Source organism: Onthophagus taurus, chromosome 2 (genome assembly GCF_036711975.1).
Source record: "Onthophagus taurus isolate NC chromosome 2, IU_Otau_3.0, whole genome shotgun sequence".
Taxonomy (NCBI): domain Eukaryota; kingdom Metazoa; phylum Arthropoda; class Insecta; order Coleoptera; family Scarabaeidae; genus Onthophagus; species Onthophagus taurus.
The window spans coordinates 7,817,130-7,839,002 of NC_091967.1; the positions used below are offsets into that span (position 1 = coordinate 7,817,130).

At 32.3% G+C, this 21,873-nt stretch overlaps 3 protein-coding genes and 1 long non-coding RNA gene across 5 annotated transcripts; 2 read left to right on the forward strand and 2 right to left on the reverse strand.

Annotated features, from left to right (window-relative positions):
- Positions 1–186: 186 nt before the first annotated feature.
- LOC111427086 (Lk6 kinase) lies at positions 187–18,599 on the forward strand. Of its 2 annotated transcripts, XM_023062059.2 has the most exons (5): positions 187–262; positions 12,317–12,377; positions 15,052–15,470; positions 16,148–16,779; positions 16,854–18,599. In XM_023062059.2, the coding sequence occupies exons 1-5, from the start codon at positions 233–235 to the stop codon at positions 17,164–17,166; spliced, it is 1,455 nt and encodes a 484-aa protein (XP_022917827.1). In that variant the 5' UTR covers positions 187–232; the 3' UTR covers positions 17,167–18,599. The 2 variants fall into 2 exon arrangements, with proteins under 2 accessions (XP_022917827.1, XP_022917828.1); XM_023062060.2 differs by lacking the exons at positions 187–262; positions 12,317–12,377 and adding an exon at positions 12,706–12,954.
- Positions 7,833–9,774, reverse strand: LOC139428959 (uncharacterized). The gene is made up of 2 exons (XR_011639639.1): positions 8,628–9,774; positions 7,833–8,021 (listed from the first exon to the last, which is right to left on the reverse strand). It is a non-coding gene; the product is annotated as an uncharacterized lncRNA (long non-coding RNA).
- On the reverse strand, positions 18,204–21,347 carry LOC111427301 (uncharacterized). The gene is made up of 3 exons (XM_023062368.2): positions 20,300–21,347; positions 19,762–20,246; positions 18,204–19,472 (listed from the first exon to the last, which is right to left on the reverse strand). The coding sequence occupies exons 1-3, from the start codon at positions 20,464–20,466 to the stop codon at positions 19,366–19,368; spliced, it is 759 nt and encodes a 252-aa protein (XP_022918136.2). The 5' UTR covers positions 20,467–21,347; the 3' UTR covers positions 18,204–19,365.
- LOC111427299 (uncharacterized) lies at positions 20,553–21,830 on the forward strand. The gene is made up of 3 exons (XM_023062364.2): positions 20,553–20,718; positions 20,777–20,984; positions 21,040–21,830. The coding sequence occupies exons 1-3, from the start codon at positions 20,661–20,663 to the stop codon at positions 21,821–21,823; spliced, it is 1,050 nt and encodes a 349-aa protein (XP_022918132.1). The 5' UTR covers positions 20,553–20,660; the 3' UTR covers positions 21,824–21,830.
- Positions 21,831–21,873: the final 43 nt, after the last annotated feature.

A 21,873-nucleotide genomic window follows, 5' to 3' on the forward strand; every position in this document is an offset into this window, starting at 1 on the left:
CAAACACTAATATAATATTTTAGATATAGATGGCAACTGTGTCACTTAAAAAATAATTTCATAACAATTTTAATTAATACATTTTTATTTATATGCTTAATACACTTATAATCATTTAATAATGAATTATATTTGTTTCAACCTGTGTATGAAATTATGGATTAAATTTATATTAAAAAAAATCGTTCTGTTGTGAAGTGCGCTACTTTTCTGCGCAGTTTGTTGTGGCAAGATGGCTGGCTTAAACGAGTTGTCTGAGTCGGTAAGTAAAAATCTCTATTTCGATCGTTTATGTGGTCCGAATTGGGGCCTCAAGCACTTGGCAATACGTAACTTTGATACACGTGCGGATTACACGGAAGCCTTTCGTTAGGGCAAAGAGCATGAAACCGCTTACTGAAAACGAAAGTGTACACGGAACCGACCGGCTCGTTATTGGTCGATCAAAAACAATATTTCCAATGACTTTTACTCGACCGGTTGATTATTTGACCTTGAAAGTTTATTGCGTGTCGCTTTGAATACCTGCAATAATTTTACCTTATTACGTCTCCTTTTGAAAATATTACGTTTCGCAATTTGATTGATTGGGTATCAGAATCCCGACTTTTTTTTAAGTATGAGAATTGGGACACGTGCGCGACACGAACCGGTAAAAATTCGTTATTTCCTGGTTTTCGAGCCAAGACTTTTTTTTTGCTGTTAAGATGGTGTCTTTTTATAAGTTGTGAGCCGGGAATTCCGTTGACCTCCGAACCTAGAAATAGTAGGCGATGTTGATTTTTTGCCAAAAATTAATTTCAACTCAGTCCGGTTCACCACAATTTTAAAATAAGATTTTTTTAGGTTATGTCTCAAGAAAAAACACGTGTATAGTTAATTTAATAATTTTGACGTTTAAATATCAAAATTGTTTGAATGTCATAAATGTCAAAAGTGTATAACCTAACTTTTTTATTTTATACGTATGATAAATTAAAATTTTTAATTTTAATTAAATTAAGAAGTTAAAAAAAATGTTTAACTTAAACTTTATTATAGATTAGAATGGATTAAATTGGCAAATGATTCGTTCACGGCCGAATAAGAAATGTCATGTCCGCGAAGAGTTACAAGTTAGAATCGTGAGTCATGCGTTTCTTTGGCGTACAAAGTTGAGCAATAGCAGCGTTCACGCTACGCGCCCTCATGAACACAATTTGATCGTAAAAGAAGAAAGGAGAGATCTACGTTACCGATTTCTTGATGACTCACCAAGAGGCATTATCTTCATCATCCGCTAAATCTCTCACAAAAATCAAATAAATTTAATGATAGCTTTAACTTCATTTCATGAAGTTGTTTTAAATCGTTTAATACGTTTTGCTCGTTTCGATTAAGCGTGTAAATTCAACATTAACAATTAAATAACGAGGCGTTTTTGATTTATTAGATATTTTTCTCTTTCGTGTTTCGAACATATTTCAAACTATCGAGAGAGAAACTTCCTGCTAAAAATAGATGTTAAAGTCTATTCAAAGTGGGCGTATTTGAAATTAAAGTACTTCTTATGTACTTGACGTTGACGTTTCAATTTCAACGAAAAATGCAACTGACAAGAATATTAAGGGTTGGATATAAAAATAACCAAAAATTAATCATTAAAAAATCCAAATTGGCAACTAATTTTCTTTGAATCACCCCGTGTTATGTTAGAGTATTACTAATCGTTTTGAAATAACGTGATAAGTTCCTTGCGAAACGATGAGTATCAAAAAGTAACACGATGATAAAAAAACGATAAAACTTGATTGATTCTAAACTTGAATTTATAGATATGTCGCGTTATAAACATCACTTATTTTGATATGGACATTTCTTTTTTGATAGAAAAATATTGTTGTTTTTGGAACTATTGAGAGCAAGATTAGTTTAAATCAACTTGATTTGATTATTGACGCATTAGATTTATTTTGCTCGCATGTTTTTTACGTAATGGAGGAGGTGTGGTAAAAGTAAGGAATTAATCGATAGGTGATTAAAATTGGAACGGTTTTATAAAACGACACACCTCCGTTGTGTATTGCGTATGGTTTTATTAATTAGGATCAAAGATCGTTATGTGTCAGAAATGTAAATTGTTATTTTTGTAGTTTTAGATTTTCTCTATTAAGAAGTTTTCCGTTGGCAATAATAATGAGATAAATGTTAACGAACTCGTAAAGGTTAAAAGAATAGAGAGAGAGTCGCATCGTGTTGTAGACGAATACAACACGAATTTTTATTTTATTTATTTATTTTTTTTTTTAGTTGACGAATAGTTTTAGACGCGTAGCTTAATGCCCTCTTATCTTTTACATACGAAAAAAGAAAAAATGTTGGCTCGGTTGAGTGCATTCCTGACTATTTACTGTACTATTTACCGAAGCAGGAGTCGTAAGAATTTTAACATCACAATCGCAAAGTGAGTGTTGGTGCGAGAAATTTCAATTATTTGAGTAAATCACCGTCGTTTTTTTCTTTGCATTTTAAATCATCAAAAATTGTTGATATCATTAAAATCGATAGTAATGTTTTTGATGGAAATTATTCATTTTGATCCAAAAAGTAATTATCTAGGGTTAGATGGGGTAATTGTAAACGATTTAATCAATTTTAAGGTTGAAATGGGTAAAAAATATTGATGGTAATGTTTTGGTCAGGCTGCCAAATTTGTTCAGAAAATAGTAGGACATGTTTGTTATAATATAAATTTAATTGAATTTCTGGAAAAAAAATTTTGTTTACAATTTCCCTATTCATCGGAGGTAAATGTTAACAAGTATTTTGGGAGCTCTAAGATATCTGTGCATAACCATAGGTAGTATTTGTGGTAACTATAGGCAGTATTTGTGTAAGGTTGTACAATAGTTTATACAAATGTTGAGTTAATGATACAAATGAATGTAAAATGTATTCTATTTCTCTTGTCTCCCAGAAGTTCGACTAATTTACATATTAGTCTCCTGAAATAATAAATACATGAGCTATATAGTACTTGAAATATCAGTTTCTTTTCCTGGATTCCTACACTCGACTTCTAGTGTGTTTTCTATTTCTATACAAGTCCTCAGGTGCTCTTCATCCGTACTATCTTTGTAATAATCTCTTTCTGTTTTAATAACTTTTCTGAGTCATACTTCCTGCGCTTCTTTTTTGGTATTGCTTTCAATCTTTTTTTGTCTTCAGCTTGTCCAAGTCGTTCATCAACCGTTTTCTTAATAACGTTAGAAAAAATATCTATCACTGTTTTAGAAGTAGCATCTGTAGAGAACATTTGTCCAATTTGTGTATTATGTAGGTCCTTTGTTATGTCAAAAAGATATAATTGGTTGCCAACTTTAGTTTAGGTGTCACTTGTACCCAGGAATAAAGCGAAATATCATTAAAATATCAAATTCTATTTTCTGTAGAGAAAAATGTCATCCGGAATATCAAACATTTCTTTAGCCATGAAAGTGTTATCAATTTATGATCAACAATACCATTAATTTTATCCACTGTTAACTAACAAAACGCATTCTTCATATGCTCATATGTCATTGACAGAATCATTTGTCATCTGTCAAACTGACACATTCTCGATAAATATTATAACTTCCACTCCATTATTAAGATTTTTTCGTTTCCTATAAGATTTTATTTCTAAATATTAAAAATGAAGAAACTCAACACATTAACAAAAAAAAAAATAAAGTAAACAATGTAGAAAACGCGGAATGTAAAAATTTACAAACGTTTATGAAACGTTAAGTGCTTGGTTAGGTTAGAAATTGAAAACAAAAAAAAACAAACCTACAACTATAGATGTCGATGGTAAATTTCAAGGTTACCTGTTCGTTTACACGCCAACGACTCAAAAATGATAAAATATTCTTAAAACGCACGGCATTTATGGAAATTACGACCGTAACGTTTTTACTTCGCGTAAAATACGTTTTGCAAATACATTTACTACGCACACCTGGTTAAAAGTGGCAAGTATCGTAACCTTTTAACTTCAATGTTATACGAAATCCTTATTTTTAACGGAAAAAAATGTGGTATAATCTTTGAGGTATAATATAATTTTCTGAGTATAATTTGATTTTGTAACAGTTGGCAATATTAACAGGGAATTTTGTTCTGTCATATTTATAAAATAATTTGTGTCATACTCTGATATTTGAAATTTCGTTATTCAAAAAAAATTTACACAAATTTGTTTTGTTTTTTTTTTATTATTATGTTCCAATTTCCGTTTCCGTTTCTAAAAATGTATTTAGTGTCTTAAGCTCATCTATTTACCCTAGATAGATGATATACCCTAGGAAATATTAATCCCTAATTATTCCACCTTGACAGATAAAGAGTAATTGAGTAAAACTAGGTTTTTCTTTGATTCAATTAGCAATAATGATTTTAGAGTTTGAAATAAACAGGTTCGAATGTGTGTCGTAAGAGAACGTGAACTTGAGGCGATCACAACAACTTCACATTAAGGTTATTATTATTATTTAACGATTAAATTTCGAAATTAAATTAACGTAATACGATTACGTCGATTACAATCTAATATTAACAAATAAGAAAAAAAAGTATTTATTTATATATATCTTTTTTTCTTAAATATTTACTAATTAAAAATATGAATTTATTTAAAAGCTATATTTATAATTTAATTAAAATGTAAATATACACTGTAAACAATATCCGCGTAAGTTTCTTATCAACAAAATTCAATATTATATCACATGTTGTTTGTCCTCGCCTAATTTAAAACGACAACGTGCGCATAAAATCTCCTGATACAGCACTTTTTCGATCAAAACATTCGTTAAATTTGAAAACTACGTTTTGTAATTCACGCTTACTCCAAAGACAAAACAAATGGATTCATTTCACCTTCATACATTTTTGATTTACTTTCTTTTTCTTCGTTTAAAATTTTTTTAATTCCCCAATACGTATTCAAAACGAACAAAGAGTTTTGGTGCGGCGTGTTCGTTCGTTTCAAACTGTGAATGCGCCTTTGTGTGTTTTGAGGACGCATATTTTTAGCTTTGAACGAATATTTCCGAGCACAGACGTCACACACCCAGAACACCACTTTTATATATCTCTCCAGTTTTTTCAGGTTGTTTGGTTATATTGAAAAAGTTTCTTTCATGGAATTAGCTTGCATTGATAAAATTAATACCTGAATCAACAAATTAATAAGTTAACCAAAAAATATTAAATGTTTTTAAGGATTTTTGTCATGCGAGGAAAAATAACTTCGAAAAACGGATAGTAGAAAGATTCTGTAGAGGATTTTGCCGATTGATATCGTTGATTTGACTCAGTAAGAGGTTAGGTTTTGAAAAGTAGGTGAAGTTTAGGTATATTTATTATAAATTCGTTATTATGGATTCTATTACCCTTATTTTTGATGGTGGTGGAATCGGGCGATTGGCCTCTCACAGTTCTTTTCGCAATGCTTAGCCTCTTGGCACTTTGTTTTCAGACCTTCAGCTTCTGCATCTCTAATCTCTACCACTTTTTCGTTCTTGTTGTAAACTATCATTTCAGTATTCTGCGTATTCAATCCAATACTCTTCAGTTCAATCTCATATCTTCAGATCAGCCACTATCCTGCTATCATCTGCAAATTGATTGACTTCTGCCTTGGTTTTAGCTATCATTACCGGAATTTCATGTACAAAAATATTACATAGTAGAGCCCCTTGATGTACCTATCATCTTTGGCAGCAGCCCGTCAATCATCTTTGGCAGCAGGACATCTTGTCAAACGAAATCGTAAGCTTTCTCGACATCTAATAACACCGCAATTATCTGATATCTTTCCATATGAGCACCTACCAATGTGCTAATGAAATCCACTGCCTCCTGCACAGCTCCAATACATTCGCTGAATACAAATTTATTCGTCGAGAGTAGTCCTCTCTTTTAAACTTCTTCTTGCTCTAGCACAATTATTTCTATTATCTGTAATTCGCTTCTAGAATTGTTAATACAAGACGGCAGAAACGTTGTCACACGATGTTCTTTGGCTGTAATTTTTTTAGAAATTAAAACCTTTTGTTCTGTTTTGCTTTTTGGGTTATTGCTTTGAAATTCATGCTGCGCTAACACAAACTTAAATTATTCTGCGTACTTGAGAGGTATAGCGATCCATGTCTGGTTGACATGTATTTTGTATCTGTTTACTTTACAAATTTGAAAGCAGAATTGACATTTGTAACCATTTGCAAAAATTGTAGCATCTTACAATAGGGTGACGACGTTTGCGCCACCTAGTAACATCGCCGTTTTCCACGGGTTTGCGAATGAGATAAATTTTATTATCCCATTAAGCACACTCAGGTGCAAGAAAAACGCAACAAGCTAATATTTGGTAAAGTTTGAAATGTGATAACTTTTTTATTATTCGTTCAATTTTCATGATTTTTTTCAGCAAACTGTAGATAAAAATGTCTAATTTCATGTTCAATAAAGAGCCTTTTGTGAAATGCTGCTCATTTAATTAATTAAGAAGATTAACCAGCTTACTTAGGGCAACTACAGTAATTTACTCAGATAAATCAGTAAAAAATATTTTTTGTACCATAATTTTGCTGAGCACTGTACAATAACTTGCCACATACTTAAGAGGCTACTTTACCATACAGCTCGGCAAATTACAAAAAACATACATTATTTATGAAAATATTTGGATGAAATTTTGTACATAGCTTCTTCTAACAATTCTACATAACGCATGGTGAAAATTTTTAAAGTTTTCCAAAAAAAGGGGTTTTTTTCCTCAATATTATACAATTTGGTCGTTCTTTTTTAGCTTGCATGATAGTATACTTGAAAATAGTAATATTTTTCAAATAAATTTTTTCAAAATTTTTAGTTATAAAGGAATAGTTTGTAATTTGCTAAAATTGCAAAAAGGTAGCGTAAAAATGAATATTTTCCGTCAAGATTCCCACGAAGTATTACCACAGTATAAATAACAGACAGTACTCTCACTCGGTTTGGCGGGAAGATATGCGCAGCCCTCATTACGCAGGCGAGCGGCCATTACGCTGGTTTAAATCTTGCTAATCGCCAGTGTGTCTGTGAGGTTTGTTTTTATGCAGAGCCGTAACGACAAGTGTAAAGATTAAAATAAAATATCAAATATTATAAATAATGACGTTATTACTTATATAATATATAACTCAATAACTAATGTTTTTATCAGTTCAGAAATTTAATTGCGAATAACTTTTTTAATTTAATATTTTCGACGTTTTAAATATTTTTAATGCGGACCTGTTGTGTTTTATGCCAGAATAATGGCTTCGAGGTCATTGAAAATCAATTCGCCACATCAAACGTGCCGCCACTGAGTGAGAGTACTGTCTGTTATATATACTGTGGTATTACCACCGCGTTAGTCCCGCCTCCTGCCGACTGAGCGGCGCTGACATCGACTCTCTTCATCGAAGCTCCTTGTTTTATCTATTACTTTTTAATGTGGTAGAGAAAATAATCATTTCCAAAAGTACGTTTTGAACTTTATTTTCCGTGATTTTCTACTAATGATTATGTAATTTAACAAAATTTTTGAATTTATAGTCAATAGTTGTTATTTTATTGTGTACTATAGTGTTAGTTTAATTTAGTTTGTGTAAAGTTTTTATAAACAATGGGTAAGTATGTTCATCTAAAAAACTACCCCTTAGCATTTGAAGATGTTCTCGAAAAAGGAGTAATAGACGGTAATAATTTACGATATAAATTTTTATAAAATCTAAAATTTCATATTTTATAGTCCGAGATTCAATTGAAAAATGTATTCATTCCGAAAGGTAAGTTAAATTTTATTAATTTTATTGTATAAACTGTGATACACATAAAAAGGACTTATTTAAAAAGAATAAACCATCACAGTAAAAATTAAAACGATACATTATTTGAAGCGATACCATAAGTTAAATAATACAAATGATGCAGAACCAAATACTGATGGTGGAGAATAATCCATTCAACTGCAACAAAACTCGCATTAAATTTATTAATGAGTCAAAAAAAGGGCTTAGCAGCTCATTTCTTTTATGTTTTATGTGCGGGATAAAAAAGAAGCTTTACACTGAAGAAAGCAAAGAGTCTATTGAGATAAACTCTGCTGTTGTTTCTGTTATCTGTCGGTACCGAATATACACAGGCTGAAGAATTATTGTTATGTGTGGATATACTATTTATGTTAACAAAAACATTCCAAAAATATCAAGAACCCGTAAGTGACATGGCATAGCAGTCTATGAAGAACGCAGGTAAAGAAGAATTAATTTAGTTACAGCTTCAGGAGAAGTAAATAAAGACTGAATAAAGACTGTAAACGCTAAACGCTCGAACAACATCAATTACGATGCATCATCCGGAGTGGTACTGCTATAAAATAATTGAATACAATAAAATAAAATACTCGTGTATACAGGGTAATTCAGGTAGGTAGCGAAAGCCGATCAGGGTAATGATAGCAATTCGGTTATAATTTATGAGTGACATTTCACACGAAGAATATAAAAGAAAGAAGAATTTATTGGAAACTTGCAAGATGGATGCATTAACAGAAATAAAATACAAATTCTTACCAGAAGCTAAAGTACCAATCAGATATGGATCCAAGAAAGGTATCTGTGCCTAACTGCATCGAGATTTGGTGATGTATGTAGGATGAGAAATGACACGTCTTGCTTAAATAAAGTTAAATCAATCTTGTACTCGAAATTTGCTAGAAATAATAACACTAAACATGGCCAAGACTATGAATGACTTGCATTAAAAAAATTTGAAAGTAAATATAACTTGCCAGCAAACTCTTAAGTTCTATTCATCCGTAGGATGTATGGATTCTTAGTTGCAAGTCCAAATGAAACAATAAAAAACGAAAATGCCATCGTCGAGGTGAAGTGTTCAGCGAATTTCAAGAGCTTACATCTATTCAACGATGGCAAATTAAAATTTCCTAAAGATTTTTCTAGTCAGGGCTGTTTTATTTATTACACTATTAGCCATATTTTGTATACTTCAATCATTATTTAATATTATTATTAATTAGGTATTACATATTATTTCATTTACTTATACAAGGTGATGCAGACCATGCAGTCCATTTTTTTAAACAGAAATATTAAAAAAGTTCGAATGAAAAGTAATAATATTCATAAAGGAACCACATTTATTCAGCTATTTTTTCTTTAATTTTTGTAACTACCTGTTTTCAAATAAAATTACTTACACGGTTACTCTGAGACACCTGTATATCAAACGAACGCATAATAATACAACAAAGATATAATTTATAAATGTTGTACCGAACTTTTCACATTCCTGTATTGCAAATATATCTATTTTAATATAAAATGAAGTTATAAATGTTATTTTCGTTTCAAAATGATATAAATGTTTTATGCGTCGCAAAATTATTTATTGCATTTGAAATTGATTTTTGCCTTACATTCAATTGAATTATAAACCCATAATCTTAGATGTTCTCAACTTCTTTCTCTAATTTCTCTATTAAAAAATTAATATTGTATTCATATCGAAAAAAAGCATTAAAAAACTGATATTTGCGTAATGTAAATTGTTGTGAACCAAAATACTTAAAAAAAACAAACGTAGTAAAAAAGTGGGCTAAATAACTAAAATAATAAATAAATTGGAAAGTCAATAAAAAGATTGATTGTGATTCGTAATTAAGAAAAAGTGTTAATAAATAATAATATTTAGAAGATGTCGTTTAATTTCTTCATTAACAACATCGACGAGAAAAAGAATCGTAATAAAATAAACACGATGTTTTTTTTATCTATAAAGGGTCGGGCCTAGTAGAAAATAAACTCCGCCTCGTTGCTTCCGAACGTCCGTCGTCTGCGCCCCTCAGAAACTGACCGACCTGGTAAAGTGGGCTCTTAATAATGACAATGTTTCAAATAATCATTTTTTTTTAATTAAATCGTGATACAGATAAATGCTTGAAAAAAATGCATACTTTTTTATCGAACTTTTTTTAAGTTACGTTATAAAACGTAACCTTCAAGTAATCGGCTGCGTATTAAAATGAAAACGCAGTTAGAGCTGTCGCCGTAACACAATAGTCTCCAGTCGAAAATAGCCTGTTTTCGTCCGTTTACCTCCGTCGAGAGAGTGGTTCTCCCTTTTGCTCGATATTTTGGCATAAACAAACTCGACTATCCCATTAATTCAAACCACCCAGAAACTACGCATTTCGAATAACCACAATGTCTCGATAATTCATCCGGAAGCGAAACTCGAAAATCAACAAACCGGGGGATCTCTCTCTCTTTCAAGGTTACGGCCACCAAAATGAATCGTGGGCCAAGGTCACCCCGACTTTTATATTTAAACCCTCTTCACTTTTCCCCTTTTAACCTTCCACGTGTTTAATACCAGAGAGGTATTATTATTTTTTTTGGTGTTTTTAAAATTTTAACTTGTATATTATTTTATTTTATTATTCGTGTTAAATTAGGTTGAGGTTAGTGACCGTTATACTTTAAACGTTGTTGCGTTATGTAATCTAAACAATGGGGTGCACAACGATTTCCTTTAGTATTAAAAATGTATGTTTTTGAATATTATCAGAATATAACGTAACTAATTTATTTTTTTTATTCATTTCTTTATTGTTTGACATATGTATGTCAAAATGACGTAAACATTTTCTGACAACATCTGTTTCTATTTATATTTTTAACACTATAATTTTAATGTACATATCTTGGCGAAAAAGTTTCTATTGTACCCCGATAGATAACATTATCAAATTTAACCGTGCAGTCCAATGCTCTTAACGAACATTAACGCCTTGATCGTTGAAAAGTCATTCAGAACTTGGTGTGTCTAATTTTAGCAGAACTGGTCCACAATAGGCGAAGTCTCTCTTCAGCCTACAGTCCAATCCTATGTTTGGCCATCGCAAATGATATTATACCAACTGCTGGTTCTGGCCCCACAAACACTTTAGCGATGCCTTCTCGTGCTAGCTCGTCTGCTGCTTCATTGCCAACAAACCCAGATCAGAGAAACTCTATTGTCACAATTCAGTGTGTTTAAAATTTTTTTACAGTCATTAATTAGAGTCGAGACGTGTGTTCTTCACCCTTTTCTCAAGAAGGATTTTAGCATCCATGTCAATAGCAAATACTTCCGCCTGGAATACAGAACAGTAGTACTGGCAAATACTGGAAAATTTTTGTTTTCGATCCAAAACTGCCGTTCGGGCAGTACAATCTGGTATCACTACACGAGGAGTAATCACTGGTAGTGATCCCGCCAAATCTGACGGCATTGATAGCACATATCAGTGCTTATAGTGTCTTGGTGTAGCTCAGTGGTTCTCAAACTATGGTATGCGTACCACTGATGGTACGCGAGAAGTTCTCAAGTGGTACGCAAAACAGTTTCAGTGGTACTACCTGATTTTTAAAATAGACTTAGTGGTACGCAAAGATATAAGTTTGAGAACCGCTGGTGTAGCTCGTTGGTAGTACATGTCGGAGCAGTTTTGAGCATATTGGATAGACCTCTAAATGGTAGTTCTAGCTACTTTCTCTATGCAAATACAAAGGAGATAGGCCAAGCAGAACTTCCATTGTTAGAGTTGGCATTGTGCTTATAGCACCAGAAATTGCCAATACAGCTACTCGTTGAATTCACGAAAATTTACTGATAACTGAAGTCTGTCTTGCTTTCCTATACCAGGCTGCCATAGTTATATAGAGCCAGTACAATCTTTCAGGGGTAAAACCCCAATTTTTTCCACAAAGACCACGACAAGTCCACAAGGATAATCTAGCTTTGTGTAAAACTCCCTGCAAATGTCCATTCCATAAACTTAATATAAAAATATGTTTAGTTGTTTTTGTTTAATTGTTATCGCTTCATCGTTAAATCACAAAATCTTCTTTTTTTATATACTTTTTTAATCCAGGTTAAAACGAACGTGGTTCGATAAGTTTAACGACAAAAAAAACTTTAATTAGTCACATCAAATAAAATTATGTTTACTTGAATCACCCCGCAAATGTTTGTGCTCAGTTTCTGATGCAACAAATAATTTTAATGCGTGTTCTTATTCAAAAACTGACGCAATATTAAATTGATAAAAATAATTTTTATAACTTAAAATAAATGGTTTTAAAGGTTAGAAAATGATCTTGTTTATTTTTAAGACAATTTAATCAACTGTCAATATAAGCGTCAACATTGACAGTAGCTCTAACCTAAAAAACTGATTGTATTTTTATTTTTTTAGGAGGCAGACAACCGGAACGGCTTAGACCTACACCAAAGCGTCGAAATTGATATTAAACCAGGTAAAAATAATTAGTTTTAATATTTATTACTTTTGAAATATACAACATTTATTGATCATTAATTTTATAACCTACAAAATTTTGACAACGATTTTTATTTTGATAATAAGATAAAATTTAAGTTATGTATGGAAATATCACCAAAAAAACCCATAAAATACATCAACCATTGACGTGGTAGTCACAATCTAGAAAATTCTCCTTCCTTCTTTCCTCTCCCTACTTCAAACATTTTTTTTTGATCGTGCCATCGTAAACAAAACAGATGACGATCGCTGTTAGGCTTTCGCGCTTGCGCATTGAATGTGCGTTACTACGTGACGACCGGCATAGAAAACGAAGTCGCAGTCGGACCCGGTCGCTAGTGGAAGTAGGATGTCAAACAAAATGGGAAGATAGTTAAAACGTAAACGATTTGTGTTATACCAACTTGTGAGAGAGAGAGAGAGGAGAATATCGTACGATTTTTAATAACCCGCGTGAAGGAGGAAATAAGTGGTTTTTTACTGAAGAGAATAAAAATTCGAGATGGTGGAAAAGATAATCGAGGAGGCCGAGTGCTGCAACAACGGCTCAGGTAAAACGCCGGCACAAAAAAATCTTTCCAGAAAATATCCCCCATATTCCTTGTTCGTTTTTTTTGTGTATAGTTTTCTTCGTCTATCATTTCATAGTCTTTGTCGTGGTTCTCGTAGTGGATTTATGGAAAGAGGAGAGTTTCTCTTCTTCGTTGTACGCGTATATATACTCCACGTATATTTTCAAGTTGGCAACCGGTTTCCAACGCCAACGTCGTTAATTAAAACTCGCCGCTTCCTGTGCACAAATAAACAATTGAAACGCATGACACAGCTGACTAGATTATGCCGCTGTCTGTTCTTAATTTTTATATTTACTAGCAAAATAACAATGTTTGAACAATGGTTATTATCGGTACGTGTGACGAATGGAACAAAGGGTAATCAGATGTTGTATAGATAATATTTCCCTTTTTTGTTGTCTCAAGTACTATAAATAAATAATACGTGGATATTATCTCCGTGAGATTATAAACCAACCAATTAACTTAACCTAGAAGTTTAATTTCCTTTTGTGCACATTTTATGTGTGTAACGTTATACGCTATCTTGAATATGTAATTATTACGTAAGTTGCATAATTCATTAAAGTGTTAATACAAGTTTTATTTTTATTAATGTTATGATTATTTCGAATTTATCACAGAAAATTTAATGTTATCACATTGGCTGTATCCAAAAGAAATATAAAACAAAAAAAATTTTACTTTTCAGGACCGATCTTATAAGATACACCAAAGGTGACTATTATTAATGTGGATTCTGCATCTTTCATGTTTAGTGTATATCGGGAATTTCATAGTTACGAAACTATTATGCACTTACCCTGTCCCACATAAAATGCAACATAGCTTGATAGTATAGACATTGAGTAGTTTTGCAAAAGAATAGGATTTTTCCTCTATTTTCTTCAAACTGCTCAAATTATTATTGAATGAGGGCTGTTTTAATAAGATATTTGTAAATGTATAGAACCTGGAGTTAACAGTGTTGGACAATGTTAATACTTTGTGCAGAGTTGTTTTTAGAAGCGGTTGTCGTAGCACATCTTAGAATTCTCTTGACGTAGCAGTTAATCTTTTTTGGAGGTATGTTACATCATGCAGGTTCTAGTTGTTTAATTTTTTGGTTGTCATTTTCTGTTGCAATATCATTACTGAGTATGTCGAGTTTGACACTCTCATTGAGATTTAAAGTTATAACACAACCTCTCGATCAAAGGAAGGTTGTGTGTGTACATGACTCAATGCACAATTCTTTGAATGCGACGTAATAGACCCATTACGAAGCAGACGAACACCCCGGACTAATTCAATCGCTTGTGAAGAGGAGATTCACTTTGGCCCAGCGGAGGTGTTCGTGCCCACTTCATTTTGTATTCTCGATCCCGACTGTAGGCGAAGTTAAATAATTTTAGACGATGGTGAACTTTTTCCTTCATCTACCGTAGTATTCACCTGTCATCTTAGTTTCGTTCTTTAACAAATTTATTTTTTAAATCCTACCCATTTACTCCTCTCACACTTTTTTGATTTATGTCAAATTAAACGTCAGAGAACTTTGCATTGTCTACCATGGTCTTTACAATTAATTATTTTTTTTTCTTGTAATATTTTCAATAACTCCTAATATGTTCCGTTTCAAATTTTTTTTTCTTGACTTCATTTTATTTTTATTTATGTACTTATAAATATAAAACCAAAAACATTTTTTTTCTTTTTTAAATAATGACAGTTCAAACGTCACTGCTATCAACGGTTGCCAACTTTTCATCAACTTGACAGTTATTCTATTAAAAAACGTGTATTAATTGTTTGCAATTAATTTATTATTTATTTAGTTGATGAACAATTAAATTTCGAAATAATTCAATAGCTTGAAACCAGGCAAAACTCGCTAAAACAAATAGCAACCATAATAAAATTAACGTGTTTTTGCTTTTAGTTTATTAACAGGTCATGATAACACGAACAAATTATTGTTAATTGAATTGTTTACAAATTCCTTTAACGCGTGTGAAATTTGTCATTGATTTAAAAAAATTTAATATTTTTTTATTTAATACTATTTCTAAAACATTTTTTTTTAATTTTTAGGAGAAGGTAGACGTAGTGAAGAGTGCCAAAATGGTGGTGGTAGCGCTTCTGATAGCGGTGACCAAATGGATGCGGAAGCTCGCGAACGCGAAGTTGCCCGCCGAAAGGAAGAGGCGAAACGGAAGCGACGAAAGAAACGTCGTACCGGATCGTCGCTTGTCTCATCGTGTTTTCAGGATTTGTACAAGCTGACTGGGGAGATTTTGGGTGAGGGTGCGTACGCGAGCGTGCAGACCTGTGTAAATATGTACACGGACGTCGAGTATGCCGTTAAAATTATCGACAAGGTGCCGGGACACGCGAGGGCGCGCGTCTTCCGCGAGGTCGAAACTTTCCACCACTGCCAGGGACATCCTAACATCATACAGTTGGTGGAGTTTTTTGAGGATGAAGAAAAATTTTATCTTGTATTTGAAAAGGTAAAATTTCATTCCCACAATTTTGACAGATTTATATTAAAAAAAAGTAATAGCAACTCAAATAAATAAATATATTAAATAAATATAATATGTTCTTGAATCCAATGACACTTTCTTAGATAAGAGATAAAAACCAGACGGAGCTGTTGAATTTTTATTTATTTGCTTATGACGCTATTTGTTTTTGTATACCAAAGTTGATGTTGATAAAACGCTTAAATAATCCCTCCTCTTGGTAACTTTAATAAATAAGCCTTGGTTTCAACCAATGTGCTGGCATCCTTTCCGTAGAGATAAACGATTTTGAAACTAAATCCAGTTAAGATTAAAACTGTTTTTTTTTATTGATACAAATTTTAAGTTGGTATTAACTTTTAGGTTAGAAAAAACTTGACACTCTTTTTTGATTTATGTCAAATTAAACGTCAAAGAAGTTTGCGTCACTAACATGGTCCTTATATTTAATTAATATATTTTTCTTATTTCTAATATTTTTAGAAACGTTTTTCTTTGAGTTATAACATAAACTATTATATAACTTCTATTATTTGATTTTTGATTGACAATAATTTTAAGTTGGTATTAATTTTTAGGTTAGAAAAGAATTTGTTGAAAAAAATACTCTTTATTTTTTACATTTTTTTAAGGTTATAATGTATATTTTTTTAAATTATTAGATTAATGGTGGCCAACTTTTACGTCGCATTCAAGAATATAAATATTTTTCTGAAGCGGCTGCAGCAGAAATAGTCCGAGAAGTAGCTTCCGCCTTAAGTTTTATGCACGCAAAAGGAATCGCCCATCGAGATTTAAAACCCGAAAACATTCTTTGCGTGAAACGCGAAACTTTATGTCCCGTAAAAATTTGCGATTTAGATTTGGGCTCTGGAATTAGATTTCAAGCGAGCGTTTCAAGTCCTTTAGCAACACCGCAACTTTTAACACCCGTCGGCAGCGCCGAATTCATGGCACCGGAAGTTGTGGAGGCGTTCATCTGCGATCAAGATTCTGTTGCTTATGATAAACGTTGCGATTTATGGTCGCTGGGAGTTATAACTTACATCTTACTTTGTGGGTATCCACCATTTTATGGAAAATGTGGTTCCGATTGTGGTTGGGAACGTGGGGATAATTGTGATTTTTGTCAACGGCTCCTCTTCCAAAGTATTCAAGAGGGACGTTATGATTTTCCTGAACCTGAATGGGGACATATTTCACCAGAGGCCAAGGACCTTATTTCTAAGCTTTTACGTAAAAGTGCCAGTCAACGTCTAAGCGCCTCTGCTGTTTTACTCCATCCATGGTTAAGGTAATAATAATTTTATAATCAAATTAATTTAGGTCTTGTTATAATGATTATATTAACATCGTTTTAAATTGTAGATGTGCAAGTGATTCTGCACCTTTACCGACACCATCAGTAATAAAAAAAAATAATTCGGCTCGAGAGTTATCTCAGTTTGCGGAAAGTGCGATGGCAGTAAACAGGGTAGTACAACAACATTTCAGTATGCAATTGGATTATTTGGAACGTCCCAATGTTTATCCATCGGAAATGGATGATAAAGGGGCGAAGACTCCGCCACACGGACTTAGCCCGCCGAGCGAAAGTCTTTTGCTACAGAGACGGCTCAAAGCGCGCCAAGTCTTAGTGCCGCCGCCTCAATCGCCTGCCATTCCCAGTCCAAGTGGATGAACATCCAAAGGGGCATCTAATAATCGGTGCTGCTACCTACTACCTATTATTAAAAAAAATAAAATACGCGCGATAAATTTTTTGAGAAAAAAATTCGTTGCTTTTCGATGACTGTTTATTATTGTTTTATTATTTTTTTGTTTCTCTATTAATTTTTTTTTCTGATGTTGGCCCATATAATGACGAGGGTCCAATTACACAAAGGAAAAAATTGCAACAAAGTATGCGGCTAAAATTATTTTCTTTATTCGAGAATTTTTAAAGTGTTAATGATTTCTAACCTTACAAAAAAAATGCATTTAACATAAAGTTAGGAATCATTTTAACACAAAAAACATCGAAAAATGAGGTTTTCTGTGTATTATTAAATATTTACAACTTATTTTGTTTGTTAATATTAAAGTTGATTTCTTTTTTTTCCGTGTAGATATCGAAAATCGATTTTTTTTTACGTTTAAGAAAAAATATGATTAGAAAACAATGTCGTATCTAAAAACTTGGGCCCTCAAAAATGAGCTAATAAAAAGGTGGTTCGTTTTTTTTGTAAACAAACATTGTGATAAACTCTTACTACTCTATGAGCTAGGATAGAGCGTACCTGCCGGTTTAAGTCCATTTGTGATGACGACGGATATTTTTTATATGATTTTGATATGCTCAATGCAATTGATGATAATGATGATGAGGTTGCGAATGCGTGAGATTGTTAAAAAAATAATAAAAAATAAAATAGCATTTACCAAGCAGTACAAACACTCTGTTTTTATTAATAAATCGATTATAATAATTTAAATAAAATAATAATGATTATATTATTAAAGAGTTTGAAGGCGAAAGTTAAAGAGAAAAAATAAAATATAAACAAAGCGGAAATGAATGACTGGGAGAGAGAGAAAGAGAAAAAGCTAATAAATCGCGGATCGACGAAGATCCATCAACCTACCATTAAAACTACTTCTAGCTGAAAAATCTGAAGATTTAATAAAGAGATGGATGAAGGTGGAGGAGAAGATGATTCCGCGCTTTGCACTGTGCCATTTCGTATCCCCGCTGAATATTTTGTTTTAAATCTGAAGTTTGATCGCGGAATCAAGGATTAAAAAATAAGTTAACACTTTATAACAATGTTAAAAAAAAACACCAACACTTTATTTGTTATAAAGTGTTTAAAATCCGAATAATTTTCCTCTTCCTTCCACATCGATTGTATACTTCGAATCGACCACCCCTCACATACACCTCATATATCTATTATGCATTACTTCAATCTTTCGTTCAAAAAAAGAAAGAAAGAAAAACTAACCATTTCTCTTAAATTTTTTTTTTCTTTTTTTTTTGTAATATACGGATGCAACATTTGCGTTCTTGAGTATTTAGTGATTATGTACCAAGTGTGCTTATTTCTTATGAATAAAGACCGATTTTTGTACTCATTTGTATTTTTATTTCAAACTTAATTATCGCCAAATGATTTCTAAATTTTCGTTTTTGTTTTAGAAACGCAAAAAAGAATTTTAAATGGAAATATACATTTTAATACAATAGAACCTCGATATAACGGACCTCGTTAGAACGGACACAATGTTTTGATCGAATCCAACTCGGGTTACTCCTCAAGTTATTCTAATCCATGAAATCATAGATAAACTCGATCAAGGAAGGTAGTTTTGGTTTTAATTGTTATTCGATGCTAGATTGTTATATATTTTTATTTAACAAAAAATAGAACTAACACTAGAAATATTCATGTTTAGCCGTACGTCTTGTAAGACGGCTAAACCCGAATGTTTCTGGTTCTAGGACTAGTGTTACATCTAGGTCTAGTGTTAGTTCTAGTTTTAATTGTTGTTCAGCGTTAAATTGTTCCGTATTTTTCATTGATTTATATTTATTATTAAATTATTAACCCCCACGAACGGATATCAGTTACGCCGAGATTTTTGGTAAGTAACGAAGATTTGAAATTTTCAACAATTATTTCCAAATCAGCCCTAAGCGCCAAAATTCCAGAAACATGCGACGCAATTTACAAGGCATTAAAAGATCTCAAGGTAAGGTATTGAATATTGTTAATAACTTATAAAATACACAAGAAATGTAGTACAAAAATATTTTCCAAACAATAGGCTCATCAAATCAATACAACAGAATAATATTATAAATTCGTAGGTAATATAAATTATTTTGCTTCACCCTGGATCACTGAGGTTGCGAAACAAATCTGTAGCACTTTGTTGAGTGTTGAATGATTGCTGAGTGTTGGTTGACGGTTGAGTGTGCAATGATTGCTGAGTATTGAATGAGGGCTGTAAATGATAAGATACTCGGTAAAGTCAACTGATAAGGTTGGGGCTACAGATGGTGGTAGATTATCATTCAATGCGCATGTCTTGAGCATAACTGGATTTCCCCTTTTTCATAACATAACTAATATACTGACACCGTTCTTGGAGATAAATAATTTTGAAACAAAAACTTTATTTTTTTCGACTGGAGTTCAAATTAATTGATTTTAGTGGTAAAATTGAAGCTTTACAATTTGATTTAATAATTTTAATTAAACAAATGCATATTTATAAGAATTCTTTTATTTACCGTAGTTGCTTGAATTTGGAATTGTCGGATTATCAAAAATAGAAGATCCAATCGAACTTTGGCTACCATCGACATCAACATCGCTCGTTTTTTCTTGCAATAATTTCCTTATTTCATTTAAAATACCGAAAATATTTCTTGGTTTGTTTCCATTTTCATCTTTCATACATCTTAAATACGTTTTGGCGACCTCTAAAGTTTCTTTGGACACATCCAAATTTGCTGCTATTTGCATAACACAACTAATAGTCACCCCAAGCATTTCCATTGATAGTCGATGGATTTCTGTTGTTTCAGTTTTTGAAGACACCGAAGTTGATGTACTACTTGGGTAATATTCAGAAGCCGTTTTTGATTGGATTTTAACGGGGCATGAAAAAGCATCGGGTGGTTTTACAGAAAATTTACTTGGTGATGTAGTAACGGACATCGGAATCGTATCGTTATATTTACAATAATCAATTTCGTTGACTATCGATGAATTGCTAAAAATTAATCAAAATTTTCTATTTTAGTTAACATTAAATATCAAACCTACCGTGACACCTTTTTATTTACCAACGGTAAACATCCTTGTGATCTAGTTGGAACTAAAAGCGTTAAAAATCCTCCAGGTCGTGGACTAACTTGGAATAAATCGGGATTTTTATTAAAAAATTCAGACGATGACACTTGGTTTTTATCATGTTTATTTGTTTTACTCATTTTATAAACACCAAAATTTTTTGAGTTTGTTGCAATTGGCTTTTCTGTGATATTTTAAGATTAAATAAAAAAAATAATACAACAAAAAATTAGTTAAAACGATTAATATAAAATCAAATTTAAATGAAATTTTGTCATCCGAACTGTCATTTTCTACAAATTGTTAAAAATTATTCAGTCTTTAAATAATAAATATGTCTAAAACGGGTTCACCACAAAAGAAACCTTCAATTAGTTTCAGTGAAAATCAAGGTACATTTTTTCAATATCCCCATTTTTATGTTAGCTTACTAATTGTGTACCATTTTAGAGAATCCTCCACAAGGAGGAGCTTTAAGTGATTTAGATAACCAAGATAAATCACCCAATAAATCACCAACAAGAAGACGTAGTACTCCGACAGGTTCTGCTGGATCACCAGCAAGAAATGCCTCTCCGGAACGCAAATCTCCGTCTCCAGCTCAATCTAATCGAACTCCTTCTCAATCACCAAAAGAAGGTTCAATTACAGAGAAAACGTAAGTTGTAATTTCCAAAATTTAATGTTTAAATTTCATTTAATTTCTTTTTTAGAAATGATGATAGTTATATTCCAAGTCCATATACATTTAGAGCACCGGCTCGAGCCAAAAGCTTTGTGAGAATGAACGCAAAATGTCCCCCGTTTTACCTTCAATTAGATCATACGTTAGCGGTTATTTGGACTTTATTCAGTGATAATCCCCCAGTATCCTTAGGGATAGTACAACTTCAATGGGCGTTAAATTTCCTGCAAGGTATTTATACGAGAAAAGGTGAACATCCTAAAGATGTCTCGCTATGTATTCAAGCTATCGAAGATCTTTTATTAGCGAAATACGCCGATATGGCTAAAGAAGTTTCGTTTATTGAAGAGGAGGAAAAGAAGAAACGGATGCGAAAAGTGATGCCTTCCTCCTCAGACGCCTCAATGAAAAGTAAACAAACTGTTTGTGAATCGGAAACTTGTTTTGGAAGAATGTGTTTGGATGTGGACAGGGTGTTAAGTCATGAAGCGAATATTTCGTCCAGCCCAATGCCTTTTTCTGTTAATTATTCCGACATAGTTGATAAAGTACGTGTTGATTACGATCAGATGTATTCGAAACATTCTCGTGCTTCCACCACTATTTCCGGTGTCGAATTACCACAAGAAAACACCATGGAGTTTTTAGAAAAATGGCGAGCAGATCAAATAAAGAAAATTCAAGCAGAAATGTTACGATTAAAATCTATTGAGACTTATATCGGTTGTGCCGAGACCAACATTGATAGTGTGAAGGATGCCCTTCAAAATGATGATACTTTAAGAGATAGACCACAAAAATTTTATTATTAACCAAAATTTGTGTTGATTAAATCCATTATTTCAAAAATTTATAAAAACAT

Coding starts and splice junctions, on each gene's coding strand:
- LOC111427086 (XM_023062059.2), top strand. CDS start 233: ATGGCTGGCTTAAACGAGTTGTCTGAGTCG. Junction 15,471..16,147: donor TTTATCTTGTATTTGAAAAG/GTAAAATTTCAT, acceptor TTAAATTATTAG/ATTAATGGTGGCCAACTTTT. Junction 16,780..16,853: donor TTACTCCATCCATGGTTAAG/GTAATAATAATT, acceptor TTTAAATTGTAG/ATGTGCAAGTGATTCTGCAC.
- LOC111427301 (XM_023062368.2), bottom strand. CDS start 20,466: ATGAGTAAAACAAATAAACATGATAAAAACCAAGTGTCATCGTCTGAA. Junction 20,247..20,299: donor GTAAATAAAAAGGTGTCACG/GTAGGTTTGATA, acceptor ATTAATTTTTAG/CAATTCATCGATAGTCAACG. Junction 19,473..19,761: donor TCCAAATTCAAGCAACTACG/GTAAATAAAAGA, acceptor TATCATTTACAG/CCCTCATTCAATACTCAGCA.
- LOC111427299 (XM_023062364.2), top strand. CDS start 20,661: ATGTCTAAAACGGGTTCACCACAAAAGAAACCTTCAATTAGTTTCAGT. Junction 20,719..20,776: donor TAGTTTCAGTGAAAATCAAG/GTACATTTTTTC, acceptor GTACCATTTTAG/AGAATCCTCCACAAGGAGGA. Junction 20,985..21,039: donor GGTTCAATTACAGAGAAAAC/GTAAGTTGTAAT, acceptor TTTCTTTTTTAG/AAATGATGATAGTTATATTC.